The 22127-nt window shown below is 42.8% G+C and overlaps 1 protein-coding gene across 1 annotated transcript in view; it reads left to right on the forward strand.

Annotated features, from left to right (window-relative positions):
• LOC136620520 (class I histocompatibility antigen, F10 alpha chain-like) overlaps positions 1-5868 on the forward strand; it is a 40035-nt gene extending 34167 nt beyond the window's left edge. The window contains exons 5-7 of the mRNA XM_066595354.1: positions 190-282; positions 1668-1697; positions 3893-5868. Coding sequence (XP_066451451.1) covers positions 190-282; positions 1668-1697; positions 3893-3966 — 197 coding nt within the window. The 3' untranslated portion in view covers positions 3967-5868. The remainder of the gene's footprint in view (positions 1-189; positions 283-1667; positions 1698-3892) is intronic.
• The last annotated feature ends 16259 nt before the right edge of the window (positions 5869-22127 follow it).

Below are 22127 nucleotides of genomic sequence, written 5' to 3' on the forward strand. Positions count from 1 at the left end.
GCCATGTGAATGGGCCATAAGAGGGAGTTGTGTGAAGAAATATAAACCTAGATCCTGCACATGTATGTGATACTATTACACTACACGTATGTCATTACTACAGTGGGGGAGACTCCCGTGTGGATCTCTGATACATGAAGCTCTCAGTATAATCCGCAGCTCATCGTTACCCTTCTGTTTTCTAACCAGAACCTCCGAGTTCCTGGGTGACACCGGTGGTCGTCGCTGTGGTGGTCGTCGCTCTTCTTGTTGCTGCGGTTGTTGGATTTCTCCTATATAGAAGTAAGTATCAGTATAGCGCTATATTCACACCGCCGGATCCATGTGGCGCTCAAGAAAACTGGGAGCAAAACCCTTTAGAAGCCCATGATGATCACGGATCCCTCACATTGTGCACTATTCAAGGCTGTGGAAATGGATGAGAATACAACAAGCTGATGGATTTCACGTAGATCATCAGTCCGTGTGAAACATCAGCCTAGTGAATGGCCTCATGGACTGTTATGGGGGCGAACATACAGTCATCTGAATGGGCCTTAGTGTCAGTAATAATGCAGTGCTGCTGCTCTCCCATACAGGGTCATGTGTACATATGTAGTATACATATTGGGGCAGATCTACTATTGAAAATGCGCAACTATTTTGGGTAAATTGTGCCAAAAAACAGCCTTGCATGCTTTGTATCACAATTATCACCTTTTAGACACTTTGGATCTCATCCAAAAAATGATCTTGGCTTTATGGCAAAGGGGTGTGGCCAAACTGCCATAAACTAATGTTCATTTTACATCTAATAAGAATCTCAGGATTCCCATTTACAGGAGCGGACGAGGCGGTGACGTCATCAGTTCACACTCAGGCAGTCTGTTTAGACAGGCAAATCATTGTTGGGAATCGTGAACTTCTCATTCACTTCTCATTCAGTGTTTTCTCATTCCTATGTGAAGCATAATGAATGATCGTGTTTAACTGCAACGAGAAGCCGACGAGCCGACGATGATTTTATGTCGGCTGAAACTGATGAGAAGCGCAGATTCTTGTTTGTTGTTCAGTAGTTGGCGCTTAAACTGAACAATTCTCATTCCCTTTTCTTCATTCTAATGATTTTTGGAATGATAATTGTTCCGTCTAAACGCATCTTAAGCCAAAATAAGTGTTAGGGCCCCCACCCACTAGGCTTTTTTTTATCACTGCGGTTTTTTTTCACTCGATTGTCAATGGGACTTTCTAATGTTAAAAACGCAGTGCAATGCAATTGTGTTTTTGGTGACTTGCGTTTTTAACATTACAAAGTCTCATTGACAATCGTGTTAAAAAAAAACGCAGCGATAAAAAAGGCTAATGGAAAGGAGCCCTTATAAGGTCAGACAAAGGAGTCTAAAGATGAGCCAGATTTCTCACCCACATGAGCCACTGTGATAAATCTGCCCTCCTCAGACCCCGGTGCGCACATCAGGCTTAGTTTGTACTTCATTCCTCGGGATCAAGATAATCAACAAAATATCCAAAACGAATAAAAGCCCCATCTGTCCCCCAACATGGGGGGGGGGGGTGACCGGACATTCCCATAAGAGTTGGCTGATTGTTCCCAGCATTCCCCTCTCATCTGTCACCAATTATAATGGACTCTTCATGTTTCCTAATTTCATCTCCTCTTCTTATTTTAGGAAATAAAGCCGGCTACAGGACGGCCAGCAGTGAGTATTCTGTGTCTGCGGCTCCGCTGGGGGGTCTCACTATTGGTGACGATGACTGATGTGCTGTTAGTGATGGAGTATGGAGGACAGTATGTGATGTATATGAGAGCGGCTGTGACTGCGGCTCCCAAGTTGTGGAGACAGTGAAGTGTATTGTTGCGAGGCGCACGAATATGAACCTCGTTCTTTTGAATGGGGTTATACACATGAGCATTTTTTGTCTTTTTTTCCCGAAAAATCAGCGCACATCCTATCTTGAGTCGTCCTCTCGCATCTCCTATTGTTTTCAATGGGGTCAACGGAAGCTTTGCGCCACGTGTGATGCCAGGTACCGCAATTGAAAACAATGGGAGAAACTTTGCGATCCCCCACCATGACTGTCAGCTGTGGAGGAAGACTGCTACTTCCCCTAACTGATGCGAGGCAATTTTGCCGCCTGGCATCACCCAGCCGCACCAGAGGATCAGCAAGTGCTTCCCACTGTTTTCAATGGAACCCCCGCATCAAATTTGTGTGCACTGTGCACGCTGTGCAATGCTTTTTCCGACCCCATTCAATGAGTGATGAGTTCCAAGAGAACACCCAAAGAAAGGAGATGCTGTGATTTTTTTTTTTTCCATGTGTAAGACCCCATTTAAAAGAATGGGCTTCATATCCGTGCGACATTTTCTTGGCTGTGTGCAAACAGTCTAGAGCCCTCTCTATGAACTCCATATGCTCCAATATGACATGTGGGCAGGACTTGTCTTCATGAGGTTTTTAGGGTTATAGAAACAGGTCTGCTTTCTCTCTAAACAGCGCCACACCCGTCCACAGGTTGGATGTGGTATTGCAGCTCAGCCACATTCCCTACAATAAAACTGTTCTGCAACACCAGACAACACCTGGACCGGCGCGGCGCTGTGTGTGGAGGAAAGCAGCCATACTGTTATAATCCCGTATGATCCCTTTTAATTTTACATAAATTGTTGCATAACTTTGTAAATTGTTTGCCTTACTTATCTTGTGAAGTCACATGACCGTCCGCAGAACGGAGGTAATCGCTGTCTGGGCGAAACTAAACCAGAAGGATTTTCTGCCATCCATGAATGAGGAAAAAATAACAAACAATCTGTACAAAAACTGTAAAGCAAAGAATCTACAAAGTTTCTAAACTTTATATTTTAGCTGCGAAACATTAATGTGGAATGTCGCTTTTACATAATTTCCTATTTTTCAGCTTCAGACGCATCATCTGACTCTAATAATACCGCCAGAGCCTAACGGTGAGTGATAATGTCTTATATAAGCGCTGCCGCCATGTAATGAGATGTGGAATGTGCTGCTGCGTAGGATATCCAGGAAAGCGCTGTATGTTTGTGACTGAAGTATAGAAGTTCAGCTGTTGGAGGCGTCTGCTGACAAGATTGTTGACAGTTTCCAATGAAAACTAACTAAAGGCCCATTTAGACACAACGATTATCGCTCAAAATTCGATTAAAAAAGCCATCTTTTGAGCGATAATCGTTGTGTGTAACTGCCGTGACATCGCGCAGTTTTTTCGTTACCCTGTCGCTCATCGTCGTCTTTCAGCGTGCTATAAGACAATGATAAGCCTTATCAGGGATTCACAGCGGGATACAGCTGATGCTATTGTTTCAGCTGTATCCCGCTCCCTGATGACAGGCGGAGTATGAAGGACAGAACGCTCCAGCTCTGTGCTCCATACCCAGCACGGAGCACTCGGCTGTATAACAGCTGGGCGCTCCGTGCACAAAACAGCTGAATGCAGAAGGCAAGCGAGGACACCCTGTTTTTCTTCTGCATCCTCCGCTGGCAGCGCAAGGTGATCACTCATCTTAAGCGATGATCTTGTGCTGCAAATGAGACAACGATTATCGCTCAAAAGACATCTTTTGAGCGATAATCGTTGCGTCTAAAGGGGCCTTTAGCGCGATAACAGCTCAGGACCGGTGCAAAGCATGTGATATAATTCTATCTACAGCTCTGCCCATTATATATAAGCTATATACAGCGCTGCTCCGAGCCGTCGGGTCTTTTACAATATGTTGGTTCTCACTTCCTGCTGTAATAACACTCATGTAATATTATACTGTATTGTCTCCTGTTCTAGAAGGTTATTGAGCATTTAGGGTATTATTAGCCCCGTACAATGACCTCTGATGGGAATGTTCTCTACTATTCTCTCATTACAGAACCGGACAAGTTTTCTTCTGGGATCCAACAATTCTCCCCTATAAATCTGTCATTATTTCCTTGTGTGATATAAGAGGATCCTGCCGGATACAAGAATCTCAGTCTGTTCAGCCGAATCCTCATATATAACAGCCTCTCCGGCAATATCACCCACAGGAACATCTCCCAAAGCTGAAGAGAGTTGAAGTTCCTTAGTTCTGCCACTTCTGTCTCCCATAGAGGTTACCCTACTGCTGGGATTTGTAGTGTTCACTGAGCGTCCAGCCGGCGCCTGACGGGTCATTGATATGATGGGACACTGATGGAAATATTCATCTGATGACTTCCTAATAATCACTATGTGCCGTCAGGGTGTCACCGGAGGTCCCCACTTTCTGGGTCATAAGGTACATTTACACACAGCGATAATCACTCAAAAGCCATCTTGAGCAATGATCGTTGTCTGTAAATGTGTGCCCATTGTGCACTTTTCGTCCATCGCTGAGTTCAGCTCAGCATAAAATCCATCATTGGACCCACACTGAGTTCTCCGCGGGCAGCGCTTATAACAGTCTTTCAGCTGCTGTCCCGCTGCAGAACTATAGTGATGTATTTAGAGAACAGACCACCCACTGTTCTTTAAATACATGCAAATGAAGCTGATCAGCTTCTAATGAGCTGATTAACCCATTAGTAGCTAATGCAAAATGATTGATCACAACTGTCAGTTTCTGACGAATTTTTAGCGATCATCTGTGTGTGTAAATGGACCTTTATCCATTTCGCTGTGAGGACATATCAGAGGGAGGGGGAACTCCTGTGTGTGGAAAGATTTTTAAAGAGACTGACTTAAAGGGGTTGTCCCAACTTGACAACCTTTGACCATCTGCTCTGCTAGAATATATGGATGTCATAGAAGGCGGCTTTATTTCAGGCTTTTCATATTTTCAGTAGGGATTTCGGTTACATTTTATTGTAGTTCATGATTTGATGTAATTTAGTGGATTGTTTTGTGTTTGTACAACGTGATATCAGCGCAGGAGACGTCACACCGCACAGGTAACAGTTGTATCTGAGGTAAGGCACAGTTATCCGTTCTTCCATATTACAGGGAGATGTCTGCTGTAAATAGACTAAAGAATAGTTCTTCATCCCTCCAGTCCTCACACTGCAGACCCCATACCAGATACAGCTCAGGAGCGCCCCCCCGCTGGCCGCTCTGCACGGATTAGTCATGTCACATCTACAATGCAGGGAAACAACGTTCTTTGCACTTTACGTTCCTGCGTGGAGATGGTGAGTGGGGGTTGGGTTACTTGGGGACCCCTGATAGTGATGCCAGGTGACCATGAGACTAATGAGGGGTCAGTAAAGGCCTATTTAGACACAACGATTCTCGCTCGAAAAAACGTCTTTTGAGCGATAATCATTGTGTGCATGTACATGGCAAGATGATTGCTCAAACGATAGTTTGAGTGACAGTTTGGAGCGTTCAGTTTCCATAAGTGTGTAAAAGAAGGCTCACGGTGTATTGAGAAATCAAGCGGGACCGCTATCTTCTGCATACAGCAATTGTCTTCTCGGAGCGCTCAGCTGGTATACACCTGAGAGTTCTCCATAAGCCCCCTTTAGATCTCATCTCGGCCACCCATGTGTCTATATAGATGCAATAACCAGTTTATTGTATGGATGTATAGGCTTGCTGAGATGTTGTTTTGCCTACAGAATGGGGATAATCATCACTGTGTAAGTACAGATGGAGCAAAGTTTTACTTGATTTACCTGTTATGATAACTTTCTGTGCTGCAGTTTGTTTACACTTTAAATTGCTTTACAATGGCTTCTGTTATGTTAAGAGCAAAATAAGTTTTGAATAACATAATCTAACTTGTCTCAGAAAGGAATGTCAGTCAAATTAAACCTTGCTACATCTGTAAACAGGATGACAATGTAAGCGCTGCTACTGTGCGGGTCTGAAATAAATCCATCTTGCACTTTTTTCTGTTTACTGACCTTCTGTTGATTAAATTTATCAATAAAGTCCATTTAGACAAAGATCTCACCTGTTGTCTTCCTGGCGCTGCATGGTGACTAATGATAGAAGTCTGACCAAGAAAGTTGATGAACTGTAAGTAATAATATCTAAGAAACTACGACATAGTGGGAATAACTGAGACCTGGTTGGGTGAAAGCTGGGACTGAGCAGAGAAACTTACAGGGTTACAGTCTGTTCAGCGGAGATTGTAAAGACTTGAAAGAGGGAAGAGTTTGTCTTTATGTTAATTCCTGACTATACTATGAAAAGATATATGCGAGACAGATGAACATGTGGAGTCTTTATGGGTAGAAATACATGGGGGGAAACAATAATATAATCCTCATATGGGTTTGCTATAAGTCACCAAATATGACAGAATCCACTGAAACCCTATTACTAATGCCCCTTATAGACCAGATGATTCTCGTTTGAATGAGCGCTAACTCTTTTGGCACTCGGGGAGCCTGCTTAGACAAGCAGATCATTGTTGAAAATCATTCACATCTCATTCACATTCCTAATTAAATTAAATTAAGCTGGATTAAAGTTTTGTATCACCAGTCTTAATTGAGAATATTAGGGGAAGTGGAACTCTACTCTATATTAGGCGGGGATCATCAAAGCTGGCCTTGCGCATATATAATTATTGTGGTAAATTTCCCATATATCATGCACTGCAAGACCAGAGGATTGTAGATTCAATTATACTTGATCCTTGTATCTTGATCCACATAGCAATAGGCAATATTAATAGAAGTGGATCTTACTGAATTGCTGGCAAACTGGGGAAAGGTCACCGTGACAGGCGAATATCCCAATTAATTAGAACAAATAGATCACCGATGGGAATCACTAATAATTAAAATATAACCTTTAATAGATTTGATTAAAAAATGCGGGATCAAAACTGTTCATTTAACTGCAGCCTGTCATGCTGCTCACTACTTGTGGCCGTAACTAACTTATGCATACTACCCTGATGACACGGCTAACGTCATGTTAGCCGCAGAAACGCGTCGGTAGTGTAGTGCTATGCTCTTGAGGGGTCTTTTTAGCCTTGCTGGACGATACAATCAAGGTCCTGTGTTGGCTATGAATATACCCATATCAGTGAGAGGGCATAAATAGCGAAAATGAACAAGAGCTGAGTGTCTCCATTGATCTATACAGGGACCAGCTCCCATTACATCACAGGGGTCGCGTCACCAGTTATCAGATGACACCAGTGATACAGTGGAGCCAAATAAACGGCTTAGAGGAAACTATCCATGGATATCTATATATCAGGATAATCTATTTAGAGCCCGTGTACTAAGAGTGGTGTGAATTACTCTGGTATAGGGTATAAAGGGGATAGAATCTCGCTATATAAAAAAAAGTGTGGATCTATATTTCCCTGTGGTTACCCTTTGTGTATGGTTCTTTATGGACTAGCTCAGTTTATGTGTCCACTACGGACTAAATGAACAACACATTGGACATTTATGTTACAGTGGGGAACATAGCGCTATACGTATACACATGAGCGCAGCCCCAGACATTTGAGTGTCCGGATTTAGTGTCCAATAATTTCAAACCTGACTTGGGGTACACAATTTCGGTGTTTGATTGCAGTTTGTGTGAATCACATTATTTCACAAACAACTGGCTATCGATCAAACGAAACGAATATTTACTTGGTGTTTTGATTTGGTGTCTTCATTTGAGATCACCAATGGAATTTCAACTTGCACCAAGCACTAGATGATCCGTGGTTAGGACTCTAGTGTGAGTGGGATTACCCCCAATGTGAATGGTGTCATGAGGACACAACGATTTACACTTTAGGCATAAAGCATATCAGTGCTGTTCTATTAAATAAGAGGCACCAATTTTAGTTGTTTTGATCGCGCATTTTTTAATCAAATCTATTAAAGGTTATATTTTAATTATTAGTGATTCCCATCGGTGATCTAAACTGGGGAAAGGAACTGAACTTTTGGAATTAATCCTCAACAATGTTTGTAGATCAGCAATTTGAGTGATATCAAATATTACTTCTAATACTGACCAAGATTCAAATATACAGGAGTAGAGGCCAGCCCACATTGTCTCAAACATTGGACATACCCGAGAAGTAATCAGTGAGAGTGATAGTGATCACCCAATTGAAATATTTTTAGATTTATCTATGCACGCAATGTTCTTTTAATTATTTTATAATAAAAGTTATGTTTTAGACTTAGTGGTTTCCTTCGGTGACACTAAAACAAGAAGGCAGTGAAGAAGCAATAAAAATCTAGAGACTTCAACTTTACCAAGGACCATAATATTGATTCCACTTCCCCGGTCCCTCCCACAAGAGACAGAGGACTGAGAAACAGGTTCAACATAGTAACATAGTATGTAAGGCTGAATGAAGACAATGTCCATCTAGTCCAGCCTGTCTATCCTACTGTGTTGATCCAGAGGAAGGCAAAAAAAAACCCAAGGCCACAAGCCAATTAGCCCTTTTGGGGGAAAAATTCCTTCCCGACTCCCTAATGGCAATCAGACTGTTCCCTGGATCAACCCCTAATAGTTCCTACCTGCCTATATACCAGGATTGACACTCAACCTAATAATTATATCCTGTAATATCCTTCTTCTCCAGAAAGACATCAAGTCCCCTTTTAAACTCCTCTATGGATTTTGCCATCACCACTTCCTCCGGCAGAGAGTTCGACAGTCTAACCGCTCTTACAGTAAAAGAATCCCCTTCTATGTTGGTGATGAAACCTACTTTCCTCTAATCATAGCGGATGTCCTCTTGTTACCGTCGTGGTCCTGGGTGTAAACAGATCGCGGGAGAGATCCATGTGTTGTCCCCTCATGTACTTATACATAGTTATTTGGTCGCCTCTTAACCTTCTTTTTTCTAGAGTAAATAGTCCCAATTTGGATAGCCTCTCTGGGTATTCCAGTCCCGTCATTCCATGTATTAGTTTAGTTGCCCTTCTTTGAACCCCCTCAAGCACTGTGACATCTTTCCTGAGCACCAGTGTCCAGAATTGTACGCAGTATTCCATGTGAGGCCTGACAAGTGCCTTATATAATGGAAGGATAATGTTCTCGTCCTTTGCCCCTATACCTCTTTTAATGCACCCCAAGACTTTATTTGCCTTTGCAGCAGCTGACTGGCATTGGTTATTCCAGTTTAGTCTATTATCCACTAATACCCCCAGATCCTTTTCCATCTCACTTTTCCCTAGTGGTACTCCATTAATTGAATATTGGTGACATCCGTTCCTCCTGCCCATGTGCATAGTCTTACATTTTTCAACATTGAACTTCATTTGCCATTTTTCTGCCCAAGCCCCCATCTTGTCCAGGTCCGTTTGTAGTCTCACATTGTCCTCCATTGCATTAATTATATTGTATAATTTTGTGTCATCTGCAAATATTGATATTTTGCTGTGCAGCCCCTCTATCAGGTCATTGATAAATATGTTGAAGAGAGTGGGGCCTAATACTGAACCCCGTGGCACCCCGCTAGCGACTGTGGTCCAATCAGAGTACGCACCATTTATTACGACCCTCTGCTTTCTATCATTGAGCCAATTTTTTATCCACTTACACACGTTTTCGCCCAGTCCGAGCTGCCTCATTTTGTATATTAGCCTATTATGTGGCACGGTGTCAAAGGCTTTAGAGAAGTCCAGATATACAAGATCAATAGATTCTCCCAGGTCCAGCTTAGAGCTTACTTCATCGTAGAAACTGATCAGATTTGTCTGACATGAGCGACCCTTCATGAATCCGTGCTGGTGAGGAGTTATTCCCTTAATCTCCTTGAGGTACTCATCGATGGCATCTCTCAGAATCCCCTCGAAAATTTTTCCCGTTACTGAAGTGAGACTTACTGGACTGTAGTTACCAGGCTCACTTTTGCTCCCTTTTTTGTAAATTGGAACCACGTTAGCAATGCGCCAATCCAATGGTACTACATCGGTCTTGATGGTGTCTAGAAATATTAGGTATAGCGGCCTAGCTATCTCGTCACTTAGTTTCCTTAATATCCTTGGGTGTATTCCATCTGGGCCCGGCGATTTATCAATTTTAGTTTTCTTTAGATGCTTCCGCACCTCCTCCTGCGTTAGGTATGAGATATTTTGTGAGGGGTTCGTTTTATTCCCCTGCATCTCGTGTGGCATTTCCTTTTCTTTGGTGAACACACTTGAGAAAAAACTGTTTAGTAGATTTGCTTTCCCTTCGCCATCATCAATGATTTCTCCTGCATTGTTTTTTAAAGGGCCAGCGTTCTCCCTGCAAATCCTTTTGCTGTTAATGTAGTTGAAAAATAGCTTCGGGTTGTTTTTGCTCTCTTTGGCGATTCGTCTTTCTGCTTCCTCCTTGGCAGTTTTGATCGTATCTTTGCATATTTTGTTTTTTTCCCTGTATGATTTTAGCGCTTCTTCGCTGCCTTGTTGCTTTAGTAGTTTGAACGCTTTCTTTTTTTCGTTTATTGCCCCTCTTACCGTCTTGTCGAGCCACATTGGTTTCCTTTTAGCTGAGTTTCTTTTATTTTTAAATGGAATGAACTGCTCACATGAGGTGATTAGGATCCTTTTGAACTTTTCCCATTTGTCCTCCGTACTGATATTTTTGAGGATGTTGTCCCAATTAATATTACCGATAGTAGTTCTAAGCTCATCAAATTTTGCTTTACTAAAGTTTAGTTTCTTTGTCACTCCCTGATAAGGCTTCCTATTGATTGACAGCTGGAAGTTGATTATATTGTGGTCACTGTTCCCCAAGTGCCCCTCAACCTGCACCCCCTTTATACGTTCCGGTTTGTTGGTTAGTACTAGGTCCAGAGTGGCCCTCCCTCTTGTTGGTTCCTGCACAAGTTGGTTCAGGTAATTGTCTTTAATTACTCTCAAGAATTTGTCACCCCTGTGAGATTTGCAGGTTTCCTTCTCCCATGTTATATCTGGGTAATTAAAGTCCCCCATGATAATTACTTCGTTTCGCTTTGACACCTCTTCTATCTGCCTTAGTAGTAGGTTTTCAGTTTCTTCTGTTGCTTTTGGTGGTCGATAGAAGACCCCTATCAGGATTTTGTTATTTTTTTCTCCCTGTATTTCTACCCACAGAGATTCCACCTGTTCGTCTCCTACCCCTATATCCTCCCGTAGCCTCGGATTCAAGTTCGTTTTGACGTACAGACATACCCCTCCCCCTTTCTGGTTCCTTCGGTCTCTTCTGAAGAGATCGTACCCCTGCAAATTCACCGCCCAATCGCACTTATCATCAAGCCATGTTTCCGTAATTCCGACTATATCATAGTTTTCATCGGTCATTCTCGCTTCAAGCTCGCCCACTTTACCAATCAGACTTCTTGCATTCGTGGTCATACAATTTATATCATTTTTTTTGTTTTTTAAATTAGTTTTGTTGCTATTCGTACTTATGGCTGATCTATCAGTTCTAACTGTTCTAACCCCACCCCCTGCTCGACCCCCATTCCCGTTTACTTGGACCCGGTTCGCTAGTTACACTGGCTACCCCACTATTTCTCATTTTACCCTCCCCCCCAGTCCCTAGTTTAAACACTCCTCCAGCCTCTAGCCATCAAGGAAAACCTCCAGCTATTAACATTAGCAGACACCTGGAGGGAATTCAATCAGACCAAGAGAGGATACACCTACTTCTCACCAGTACACAAGCACCACTACAGACTGGACTGGATCCTCACTAATTCACTGACCCTCCCCCTGCTATCTTTTTTTCGTCATCTGGTAAGCGCAGGTCAGACCATGACGCAGTCCTAGCCGAGTTTCTATTATCTCCCCAAACACGAATCCCATACACATTGAAACTAAATGAAGCCCCCCTCACCAACCCCATACTAACCACCATGTACAGCAGAAACTCGAAGAGTACTTTCACCACAACACTCCTGAAGACACAGAATTAGACATCCGCTGCCTAGCCCACAAACCTGTGATACGAGATGTTCTGATAGCTATGGCCTCATGGAAGAAAAGAGAGAAAACCAGAGCCCAAACTACTCTAGAACACAAAATTCACAAATTAGAAATAGTCTACACGCAACACCCCATCTCTTACCTAAGAAAATCCATTCAGGACACCAGACTGGAATTAAACGTACTATTGTCCCATAAAACAGAAAGAGCACTTGTCTGGACGCAGGCAACGTACTTTCAATATGCGAACAAACCGGACAGACTCTTAGCGAGAAAACTCAGGGAAAAGCAAACCATTAACACAATTCATAAAATTCAGACTAGGCGGGGCCAACTCACTTCCAATCCCGCTAAGATCTACAAAACCTTCCATCAATACTACCAAAAACGATATAAAGACCAGCAAACCCCATTGGAGAACCACATCACCAACTTCTTCTCGCAACTTAAACTACCCCATTTGTCAGAATCCGGCTTATCGGATCTCAACGCCAACATAACCGAAGAGGATATTGACTGGGCAATCAAACGCCTCAAACGAGGCAAAGCCCCAGGACCGGACGGATGTACGCCTCTATATTATAAAAAATTCGCCCCAATATTAAAACCCCACTTAACCGCACTTTTTAACTACATTCTCCGCAAAGGCCACATTCATCCAGACTTTTTACAAGCCCTTTTTCACAACCATCCCAAAACCAGGAAAAGACCACACTCTTCACGCTAATTACAGACCCATTTCCCTTCTTAATGTAGACCTAAAACTATTTACTTCCATAATAGCTAATAGGGTTAACAGGCTACTCCATTCACTAGTACATCGGGACCAGGTAGGCTTCATTCCAGGTAGACAAGCCCCCGACAATGTAAGAAAAATTCTTAATCTCATTTATATTGCAAACAGCACCAAAACCCCCATGTCGGTATTAGCATTAGATATAGAGAAAGCCTTTGACTCCCTCTCATGGTCCTACCTTCAATTAGTCCTTAACAAATTGGGATTTACTGGCCCATTCCTAATAATAATCTCAGCGCTCTACTCTAAACCTACGGCATACCTTAAAATTCCATCGACCCAGCCATCTCCAATACAAATCATGAGAGGCACCCATCAAGGATGCCCACTCTCACCCCCTCAATTTGCACTGGCAATGGAACCACTGGCAATTGCTATCCGAGAGAATCCCAATATCACGGGAATACAGGTAGGTACCGTCAACAATATTCTGAGTTTATTTGCCAACAACCTACTCCTAACTTTAACTAAACCATTAACATCCCTACCTAACCTGCTAAAGTTATTAAAAAAAAATTCAGTCTCATCTCCGGACTTAAAATCAACAAGACAAAGTCAGAAATCCTCCACTGCAATACCCCCCTAAACACACAAAAACTAATCGAAACCAACTTTCAATTTAAAACTCAACGCCATTATCTACCCTATCTGGGGATCAAGCTTACAAATACACTAGATTCTCTATACAAGTGCAACTACGATCCACTCTTCCGCCAACTCAGACTAGATCTAGAGAGATGGGATTGCACATATCTCTCATGGATTGGTCATATCCATAACATCAAGATGACCCTACTACCTAAACTGCTTTACCTGTTCAGAATCCTTCCCATCCCTGTCCCAGCCTCAGACCTCCGAGCGCACATAAACGACCCAGAATCTCTAAATCTATAATGTGTCTGCACAAGAAATGCAGTGGCCTTTCAGTACCTTGCATTCTGAAGTATTATAAAGCTGCCCGCCTGGCGCAGATCCCACCCATCTATGCTGGTCACCAGTCCCCATTGTGGACCTCTATTGAGGAAACCCAGTTCTCCCCGCACACCTGACCAGCCCTACTCTGGACAAAAGCCCCTCTCCCATCCAGTTTCAGAACGAATACACCCTTCACCTTTTTCTCCATTCTACTATGGAGACAAGTTAGATTCAAGCTTAACCCCACAATCACCCCATCCCCACTTACCCCCCTACTACACAACCCAGAATTCCCACCTGGCCAAGACGCGACTCAATTTACATGGTGGAAAACAAACAACCTGACGTCTTTGTATGATTTCCTTATACACGACAAACTGATCTCAATGTCTGCCTTCACTAATCAGTATAGGCCACCTCCACAAGAATGGTGTAGAAAAATACAAGCCTTCCACTACTGGTCCACTATTTTACCCTCCTCAACCAAGACTGAAATGACCCACATGGAGGCCGTGTGTAAATTCTGCCCCACTCACCCAGGCACTCTTTCCCATTTCTACAATATGCTGAGTAAATCACTACAAAACAGTCCTTCATGTTACAGTGGGAATCCGACCTACACTTCTCCCTATCATTAGAACGGTGGCACCACTGCTGCGAGACCATAAGCAAAAACAGCTGGCAAGTCTCTGACAGAGACATCCATAAAAGTCCTACATAGGGCATACTTAGTACCAGAGAGATTGAATGCGATCTACCCTGAGGCCTCTAATCTGTGCTTCCGAGGATGTAATGACGTGGGCTCTCAACTCCACATCTGGTGGTCATGCCCAGTGGCGCAGGCCTTTTGGAAAAGGGTCTCCCACCTTATAGCTTCTGTGACCGGGACAACCCTCAGACCCGACCCCTTTGTACTACTGCTGGGAAACAAACCAGCCAAAATGCGCAACGCCCCCTTCAAACTTCTACAATATATTACAATGGCAGCACGAATTTTGATAACATAGCAGTGGCACAAACCAACACTCCCATTCGAACTCCTAGTAATCCGCATCAACAAAACCCTTTTAAATGAAAAACTCATAGCCATACGACAAGACAAAGTCCAGCAATTCGAAAAGGTGTGGAGCCCCTGGATAGCTTACACTAATTTACCGAACCTAACCTACTTTGTGAGATTATAGGCAGAAAATGAATAAGACACGCTCCAAAAATAATGAGACAGACATTAGAGCAACCCCACACCATCATTCAGTCCGCAATCTATAGCACAACAATGAGTGGGAGATATCGGGATCAGTTCCCCCCTTTCAGTGTGATGTAAGATGAGATGTTGATTTTTCTAAGCATGCAATTGAAAACTGTACCCTGTCTATTGTTCCTTTTTTCTTTCTTTCTCTACCTTTCCCCCTCTTCCCCAGCACCACCAAATTTTTCATAGCCCTTTCTTCTTTTTCTTCCTACCCTTCCCCCTATGTTGTATTAATACCAATGATGCATGCCCGTCTGAAGTAAGGGAACTCTGTACTCCAATGTTAAAAATTGACTATATCCCCCTGCGTGGGGTCTTCGAGGCAGAGTGTTGCCAACTTTAAGTTTAAACCCAATAAAACTCTTTGAAGCATAAAAATCTAGAGACAGTTACTGACAAAGAGAATAAAATGAACATTAAACTGTTCTTCAATTATATAAATAGTAAAAAGATAAATACTGACAGCGTTGGCCTCTTAAAAATAATGTAGGAAACATTGTAGAGGGTATTGAGAAGAAAGCAAATCTATTTAACTGTTTTTTCACAAGTATATCACTCAGGAAAATAAAATGTTAGGTGCAATGCAGAGTGATAAAGTATACTCTCCTTTAAATGTCACCAGTCTAACCCAAGAAGTGCAGAGCAGCCTTAAAAGGATCAAAATAGACAAATTGCCAGATCCTCATGGCATACACCCCTGGGTTCTAAAAGATTTAAGTAATGTAATAGATAGACCATTGTTTCTTATATTTATGGACTGTATAGCGATGGGGTCTCTTCCACTGAATTGGTGCATAGCTAATATGATGCCGATATTCAAAGAGGGGTTAAAAAGTGAACCAGGAAGCTATAGGCTGGTAAGACTAATTTCTGTTGTGGGTGAAATGCTTGAAGGGTTTCTAAGAGATGCTATCCTAGAATGCCTCAAGGAAAATAGCTGTATAACTCCCTATCACTAGGGGTATAAGAGTGGTCGATCCTGTCAAACCAATCTAATCAGCTTCTCCAAAGAAGTATATTCTAGACCCGACCTGGGAGTATCATTAGATGTCATATACCTTGATTTTTCCAAGGCATGCCATACAGAAGGTTGGTATATAAAATGAGAATGCTTGGTCTGAGCGAGAATGTGTGTAGGTGGGTAAGTAACTGGCTCAATGATAGAAAGTAGAGAGTGGGTATTAATGGCATACACTTTGATCAGGTCACTTTTACTAAAAAGGTACCAGAGGGAAGAGTATTGGGTTCTCTTCTTTTAAATATATTAACAACCTTGTATACAGGAAAATAGCAATATTTGAGGATGATACAAAACTATGTAATTAGTAACATAGTAGGTTAGGCTGATTAAAAACAATGTCCATCTAGTTCAGCCTGTTTCAACCCCCTGTCTTGTTGATCCAGAGGAAGACAAAGAAGCCCCAATGAGGCAGATGCCAATTTTGCTCATTAGGAGAAAAAAAATTCCTTCCCAACTCCATAATGGCAGTCAGAATAATCCATGGATCAACGTTTTAGTTCCTACCTGACTCCAAGAACCGGATCAACAACCCTGCTGGTCACCTAAAGTCTATATCTTGTAATATCATAGCGCTCTAGAAAGACATCTAGTCCCCTCTTGAATCCCTCTATGGATTTTGCCATCACCTCTTCCTCAGGCAAAGAGTTCCACAGTCTCACTGCTTTTACAGTAAAGAAGCCTTTTCTGTGTTGGTGATGAAACCTGCTTTCTTCTAGACATAGCGGATGCCCTCTTGTTACTGTTGCAGTCCTAGGTATAAACTGATCATGGTAGAGACCCTTGTATTGTCCCCTCATGTATTTATACATAGTTATTTGGTTTCCCCTTAACCATCTTTTTTCCAGGGTGAATAATCCCAATTTTGATCACCTCTCTGGGTATTCCAGTCCTCCTATTCCATTTATTAATTTAGTTGCCCTTCTTTGAACCCCCTCAAGCACTGCAACATCATTCCTGAGCACCGGTGTCCAGAACTGTATGCAGTATTCCATGTGAGTAGAGATGAGCGAGCATACTCGCTAAGGCTAACTACTCGAGCGAGTAGTGCCTTATTCGAGTACCTGCCCACTCGTCTCCAAAGATTCGGCTGCCGGCGCGGGTGAGAGGTGAGTTGCGGCAGTGAGCAGGGGGTAGCGGGGCGAGAGAGAGATCTCCCCTCAGTTCCACCCCGCTCTCCCCCGCTGCTCCCCACCCCCCGCCGGCAGCCAAATCTTTAGAGACGAGTGGGCAGGTACTCGAATAAGGTACTACTCGCTCGAGTAGTTAGCCTTAGTGAGTATGCTCGCTCATCTCTACATGTGAGGCCTGACAAGTGCCTTATAGTGGAAGAATAATATTCTCGTCCCTCACTGCTATATCTCTTTTAATGCACCCCAAGACTTTATTTGCTTTTGCAGCAGCTGACTGGCATTGATTGCTCCAGTTAAGTCTACACTCCACAAGTACCCCCAGGTCTTTTTCCATCTCACTTTTTCCTAGCAGTAGCCCATTTTGTGTATATGGGTGGCATCCAATTCTTCTGCCCTTGTGCATAACCTTTCATTTATCAATATTGAACTTCATTTGCCATTTTTTAACCCAAGCCCCCAATTTATCTAGGTCCGTTTGTAGCCGTATATTGTTCTCCTTTGTATTAATTATCTTGTATAGTTTAGTATCATCTGCAAATATTGATATTCTACTGTGTAGTCCCTCTATAAGGTCATTAAAAAGTATATTGAACAGAATGGGGCCTAATACTGAAACCTGTGGCATCCCACTAGCAACAGTGGCCCAATCAGAGTACAAACCATTCATTATCACCCTTTGTTTTCTGTCTCCGAGACTGTTCTTTACCTAGTTACACACGTTTTCGCCCAGTCCAAGCTGTGTCATTTTATATATCAGCCTATTAAGTGGCACGGTGTCAAATACTTGATTGATCTAGTATATCTAGATTTTTCTAGACTCTCCCAGGTCCAGCCTAGAACTTACTTCATTGTAGAAGATGATCAAATTGGTCTGACATGATCGACCCGTCATGAGCCTGTGCTGATGAGGAGTTATGCTGTTGTTCTCCTTGAGGCATTCTAGGATGGCGTCTCTCAGAAACCCCTCAAATATTTTTCCAAGTTAGACTTACTGGCCTGTAGTTACCAGGTTCTCTTTTAAACCCCTTTTTGTATATTGGGACAACACTGGCAATGCACCAATCTAGTGGTACAACCCCGGTCTCAAGGGTGTCCCTAAATATAAGAAAGAGCAGTCTATCTATCACGTTACTTGGTTCTCTTAGAACTCTTGGGTATTCCATCTGGGCCCGGCAATTTGTCAATTTTGAATCATTCTTAACCAGCTCTGCCCTTCCTTCTGTGTTAGGGCTCATTTAGACGGAAAGATCGCTCAAATGGCAGTTTGAGTGACAGTTTTGAGCGATCACTTTGCATAAGCTCTTAAGTAGCTAATCAGCTACTTAAGAGTTTATTAGCATGTAAATTAAGCAGTCTGCTGTATGCAGAAGTCAGCGTGAGCGCTGTCATCTGCATCCAGCTGCTTTGTTCCCCGGAGCTATCAGCTGGTATCCCTCTGAGAGCTCCAAGTGGGATACCAGCTGAAAGAATAGTATCAGCGGTATCCAGCTGAGAATTCAGAGCGCAGCTCTGATAAGAGTCATGGCTGGCTTTTAGCTTGCTAAAAGTTAGCGATGAATGAATAGTGCACAAAAAGTGCACGATGGGCGCGCGTTTAGAAAGCCATTATTGCTCAAAAGATGGCTTTTGAGCGATAAGCGTTGTGTCTAAATGGGCCTTAAGGCATGCAACACTTAGTTAGAGGTTTGTTTTATTCCTCTGCGTCTCTTGTGACATTTCTTTTTCATTTGTGAATATTCTTGAGAAAAAACTTTAATAGATTTGCCTCCCCCCACCCCCACCCAATCGTCTTCTATAGTTTCTCCTGCATTATTTGTTAAGGGGCCAGTACTCTCAGTGCAAACCATTTTACTGTTTATGTAATTGAAGAATGGTTTAGGGTTATTTTTCTCCTCCTTGGCATTTTTGATCTTTTCCTTAAATAATTAGTTTTTTTCCTTTTATGATTTTAGCGCTTCTTCGCTGCTTTCTTGTTTTAGTAATTTACATGCTTTCTTTTTTATCGCTTATTGCCCCCCTTGTCTAGCCACATTGGTTTCCTTCTACTTGTATTTTTTTTATTTTTAAAGTGTATGAACTGCTCACATGAGGTGATTAGAATGTTTTTAAACTTCTACCATTTGTAATCTGTATGGTTATTTTTGAGGACTTTGTCCCAATTAATGTTCTCAAGAGTAATTCTGAGCAGATCAAATTTTGCTTCACTGAAGCTTTACTGAAGTTTAGTTTTATTTGTCTCTCCCTGATAAGGCTTACTATTGAATGACAGCTGAAATTTAAGTATATTGTGGTCACTATTTCGCAAGTGTCCCTCAACCTGCACCCCCATTATTTGGTCCGGTTTGTTAGGGCCACTCTGGACTTAGTATTAACTATCAGGATTTTGCTATTTTTCTCTCCCTGTATTTCTACCCACAGAGATACCACGTGTTGATCTCATACACCTATATCTTCTCGTAGCTTCGGCATGAAGTACGATTTAACATACAGACACACCCCTTCCCCTTTCTGCTTCCCACAGTCTTTTCTGAAGAGATTGTAACCCTGTAAGTTCACTGCCCAATCGCACTTATCATCAAACCATTTGTAGTGTCCCAAAAAGTCATCCTGGTCCCCTTAATAATTGTCATACATGTATTGTCTTATGTAGATGTACTTTGCAAATCTGTTATGTCAATCTTCTGTATGTGTGTTGCACAGCTGCAGTGTCTGAAGGGTTAACTCTCATAAAATCATTGCCTGTTAGCTCTGTCTACATGTATCGATCTTACTGTGTCATGTGGTACAAGTGAGGTTATAAATGTGAGTGTCTGAGAGTGGAAAAGGAGTTCCGAGTTCTGGGTTGTCTTTATCTTGAGTGCTAACACATAGCCAAATGGAAGCACCATCAGCTTCCATGTTGGTGAAGATGGAAGAGGAGGAACAACATCCCGCAGCGCATGGAGAGTGGATGTGAGAGGAATAAGTCCCTTCCAGAGAGAGAGAGAGAGAGAGAGAGAGAGAGCTCAACAAACCCCAGTTCTCTTAACCAGGTACCCGTTCACACTACAAGCCTCTTTTTCTTGTGTCGCCACCCGCTATTAGGATCACCACACAAAGGTACGCGATTGTGATACCCACACAGATGCTGTGCGGGGTGCATCTAGGCTAAGCCTTTCTTAAGTAATTGTCTGCTAGAGTGTATGTGGAGCGACTCCTACCTTCTACCTCCTCGGGGGTATACTTAATTTCCAGGACCGGTGACATATAGATAACGTGGACTATAGGGCCTTATTGTTCCTTTGTTTTCCTCTCAACCTCTGAGCTTCTGACTGTAATTTTATGCAAGTGAACTGTACCTGTAACTGCCTGTCATTACTAGTTTATTTCAAGTAAAGAGGTACAACACACAAGCCTCTGTATTTATTACTCCGCCGTATAGAATAACGGTGTGGGAACGGTGGCGTCACGACATGACAAATATACCTTTACAAATATCCACCTTGTATTACTACTCAGCAACAACATGACAAGGATTAGGCCTCCAGCCATACGCACTGTGAGTGTATGTGTATTGGGGTATTACAGGCTCTGATAATTTTTGGCATCTCTCACAGGGCGTTACACATGTTTCCGTTGTTCCACTATATCGTAATTTTCTTCAGACATTTTTGCTTCGAGCTCGCCCATTTTACTGATCAGACTTCTTGCATTTGTTGCTATAGAACTTATATGGTGGTTGTGATTCTTTATTTTCATTGTTCTATCTCTGGTCCTATTAGCTGTTCTGCCAGTTCTAGCTTTACTTACAGCTGCACCCTCTTCATTGAGATGCAGGCCATCCCTATGGTAGAGCCTGTAGCTGACAGCAAAGTCAGTCCAGTTCTCCAGGAACCCAAACCCATCCTTGTTACACCAACTCCGGAGCCACTTGTTTACCTCCCTAAGATCCTGCTGCCTTTCTAGTGTGGCTTGTGGTACAGGTAGTATTTCTGAGAAAACTACCTTGGAGGTCCTCACCCTAAGCTTGGATCCTAGGTCCGTGAAATCGTTTTTGGGGGTCCTCTATTGACCTCTAATTTGTTCATTGCTACCAATGTGCACCATGACCGCTAGATCCTCACCAGCCCCTCCTATGAATCTTTCAACCCAATCCGCGATGTGTCGAACTTGAGCGCCAGGAAGACAACACACCGTTATAAGGGGGACAGATAGGGAAATCTGCCATAAAGACTGGTATCATCGAACAGTGTATTTTCTTCTTGGCGCTCGAGTTTGACACATCGCAGATCGGATTGACAGATTGCTGGTGAGGATGCAACAGTCATGCTGCACATTGGCACCAATGAACAAATTAGAGGTCAATAGAGGGCCCTCAAAAATGATTTCAGGGACTTAGGGTCCAAGCTTAGGGCGAGGACCTGCAGGGTAGTTTTCTCAGAAATACTACCTGCACCTAAAGCCACACTAGAAAGACAGTAGGATCTTAGGGAGGTAAACAATTGGCTCCGGAGTTGGTGTAAGAAGGAGGAGTTCGGGTTCCCGGAGAACTGGGCTAACTTTGCTGTCGGCTACAGGCTCTAACGTAACATAGTAACATAGTTCGTAAGGCTGAATGAAGACAATGTCCATCTAGTCCAGCCTGTCTAGCCTCCTGTTTTGTTGATCCAGAGGAAGGCAAAAAAAACCCAAGAGCAGAAGCCAATAGCCCTTTTGGGGGAAAAAATTCCTTCCCGACTCCCTAATGGCAATCAGACTTTTCCCTGGATCAACCCCTAATAGTTCCTACCTGCCTGTATACCCGGATTAACAAATAACCTTAGATTTATAGCCTATAATATCCTTTCTCTCCAGAAAGACATCAAGTGCCCTTTTAAACTTCTCTAAGGATTTTGCCATCACTACGTCCTCAGGCAGAGAGTTCCACAGTCTAACTGCTCTAACAGTAAAGAACCCCTTTCTATGTTGGTGATGAAACCTGCTTTCCTCTAAACGTAGCGGATGTCCTCTTGTTACCGTTGCAGTCCTGGGTGTAAACAGATCCTGGGAGAAATCCTTGTATTGTCCCCTCATGTATTTATACATGGTTATTTGGTCGCCTCTTAACCTTCTTTTTTCTAGAGTAAATAATCCCAGTTTGGATAGCCTCTCTGGGTATTCCAGTCCCGTCATTCCA

This window comes from Eleutherodactylus coqui, chromosome 3, assembly GCF_035609145.1.
Source record: "Eleutherodactylus coqui strain aEleCoq1 chromosome 3, aEleCoq1.hap1, whole genome shotgun sequence".
Taxonomy (NCBI): Eukaryota; Metazoa; Chordata; class Amphibia; order Anura; family Eleutherodactylidae; genus Eleutherodactylus; species Eleutherodactylus coqui.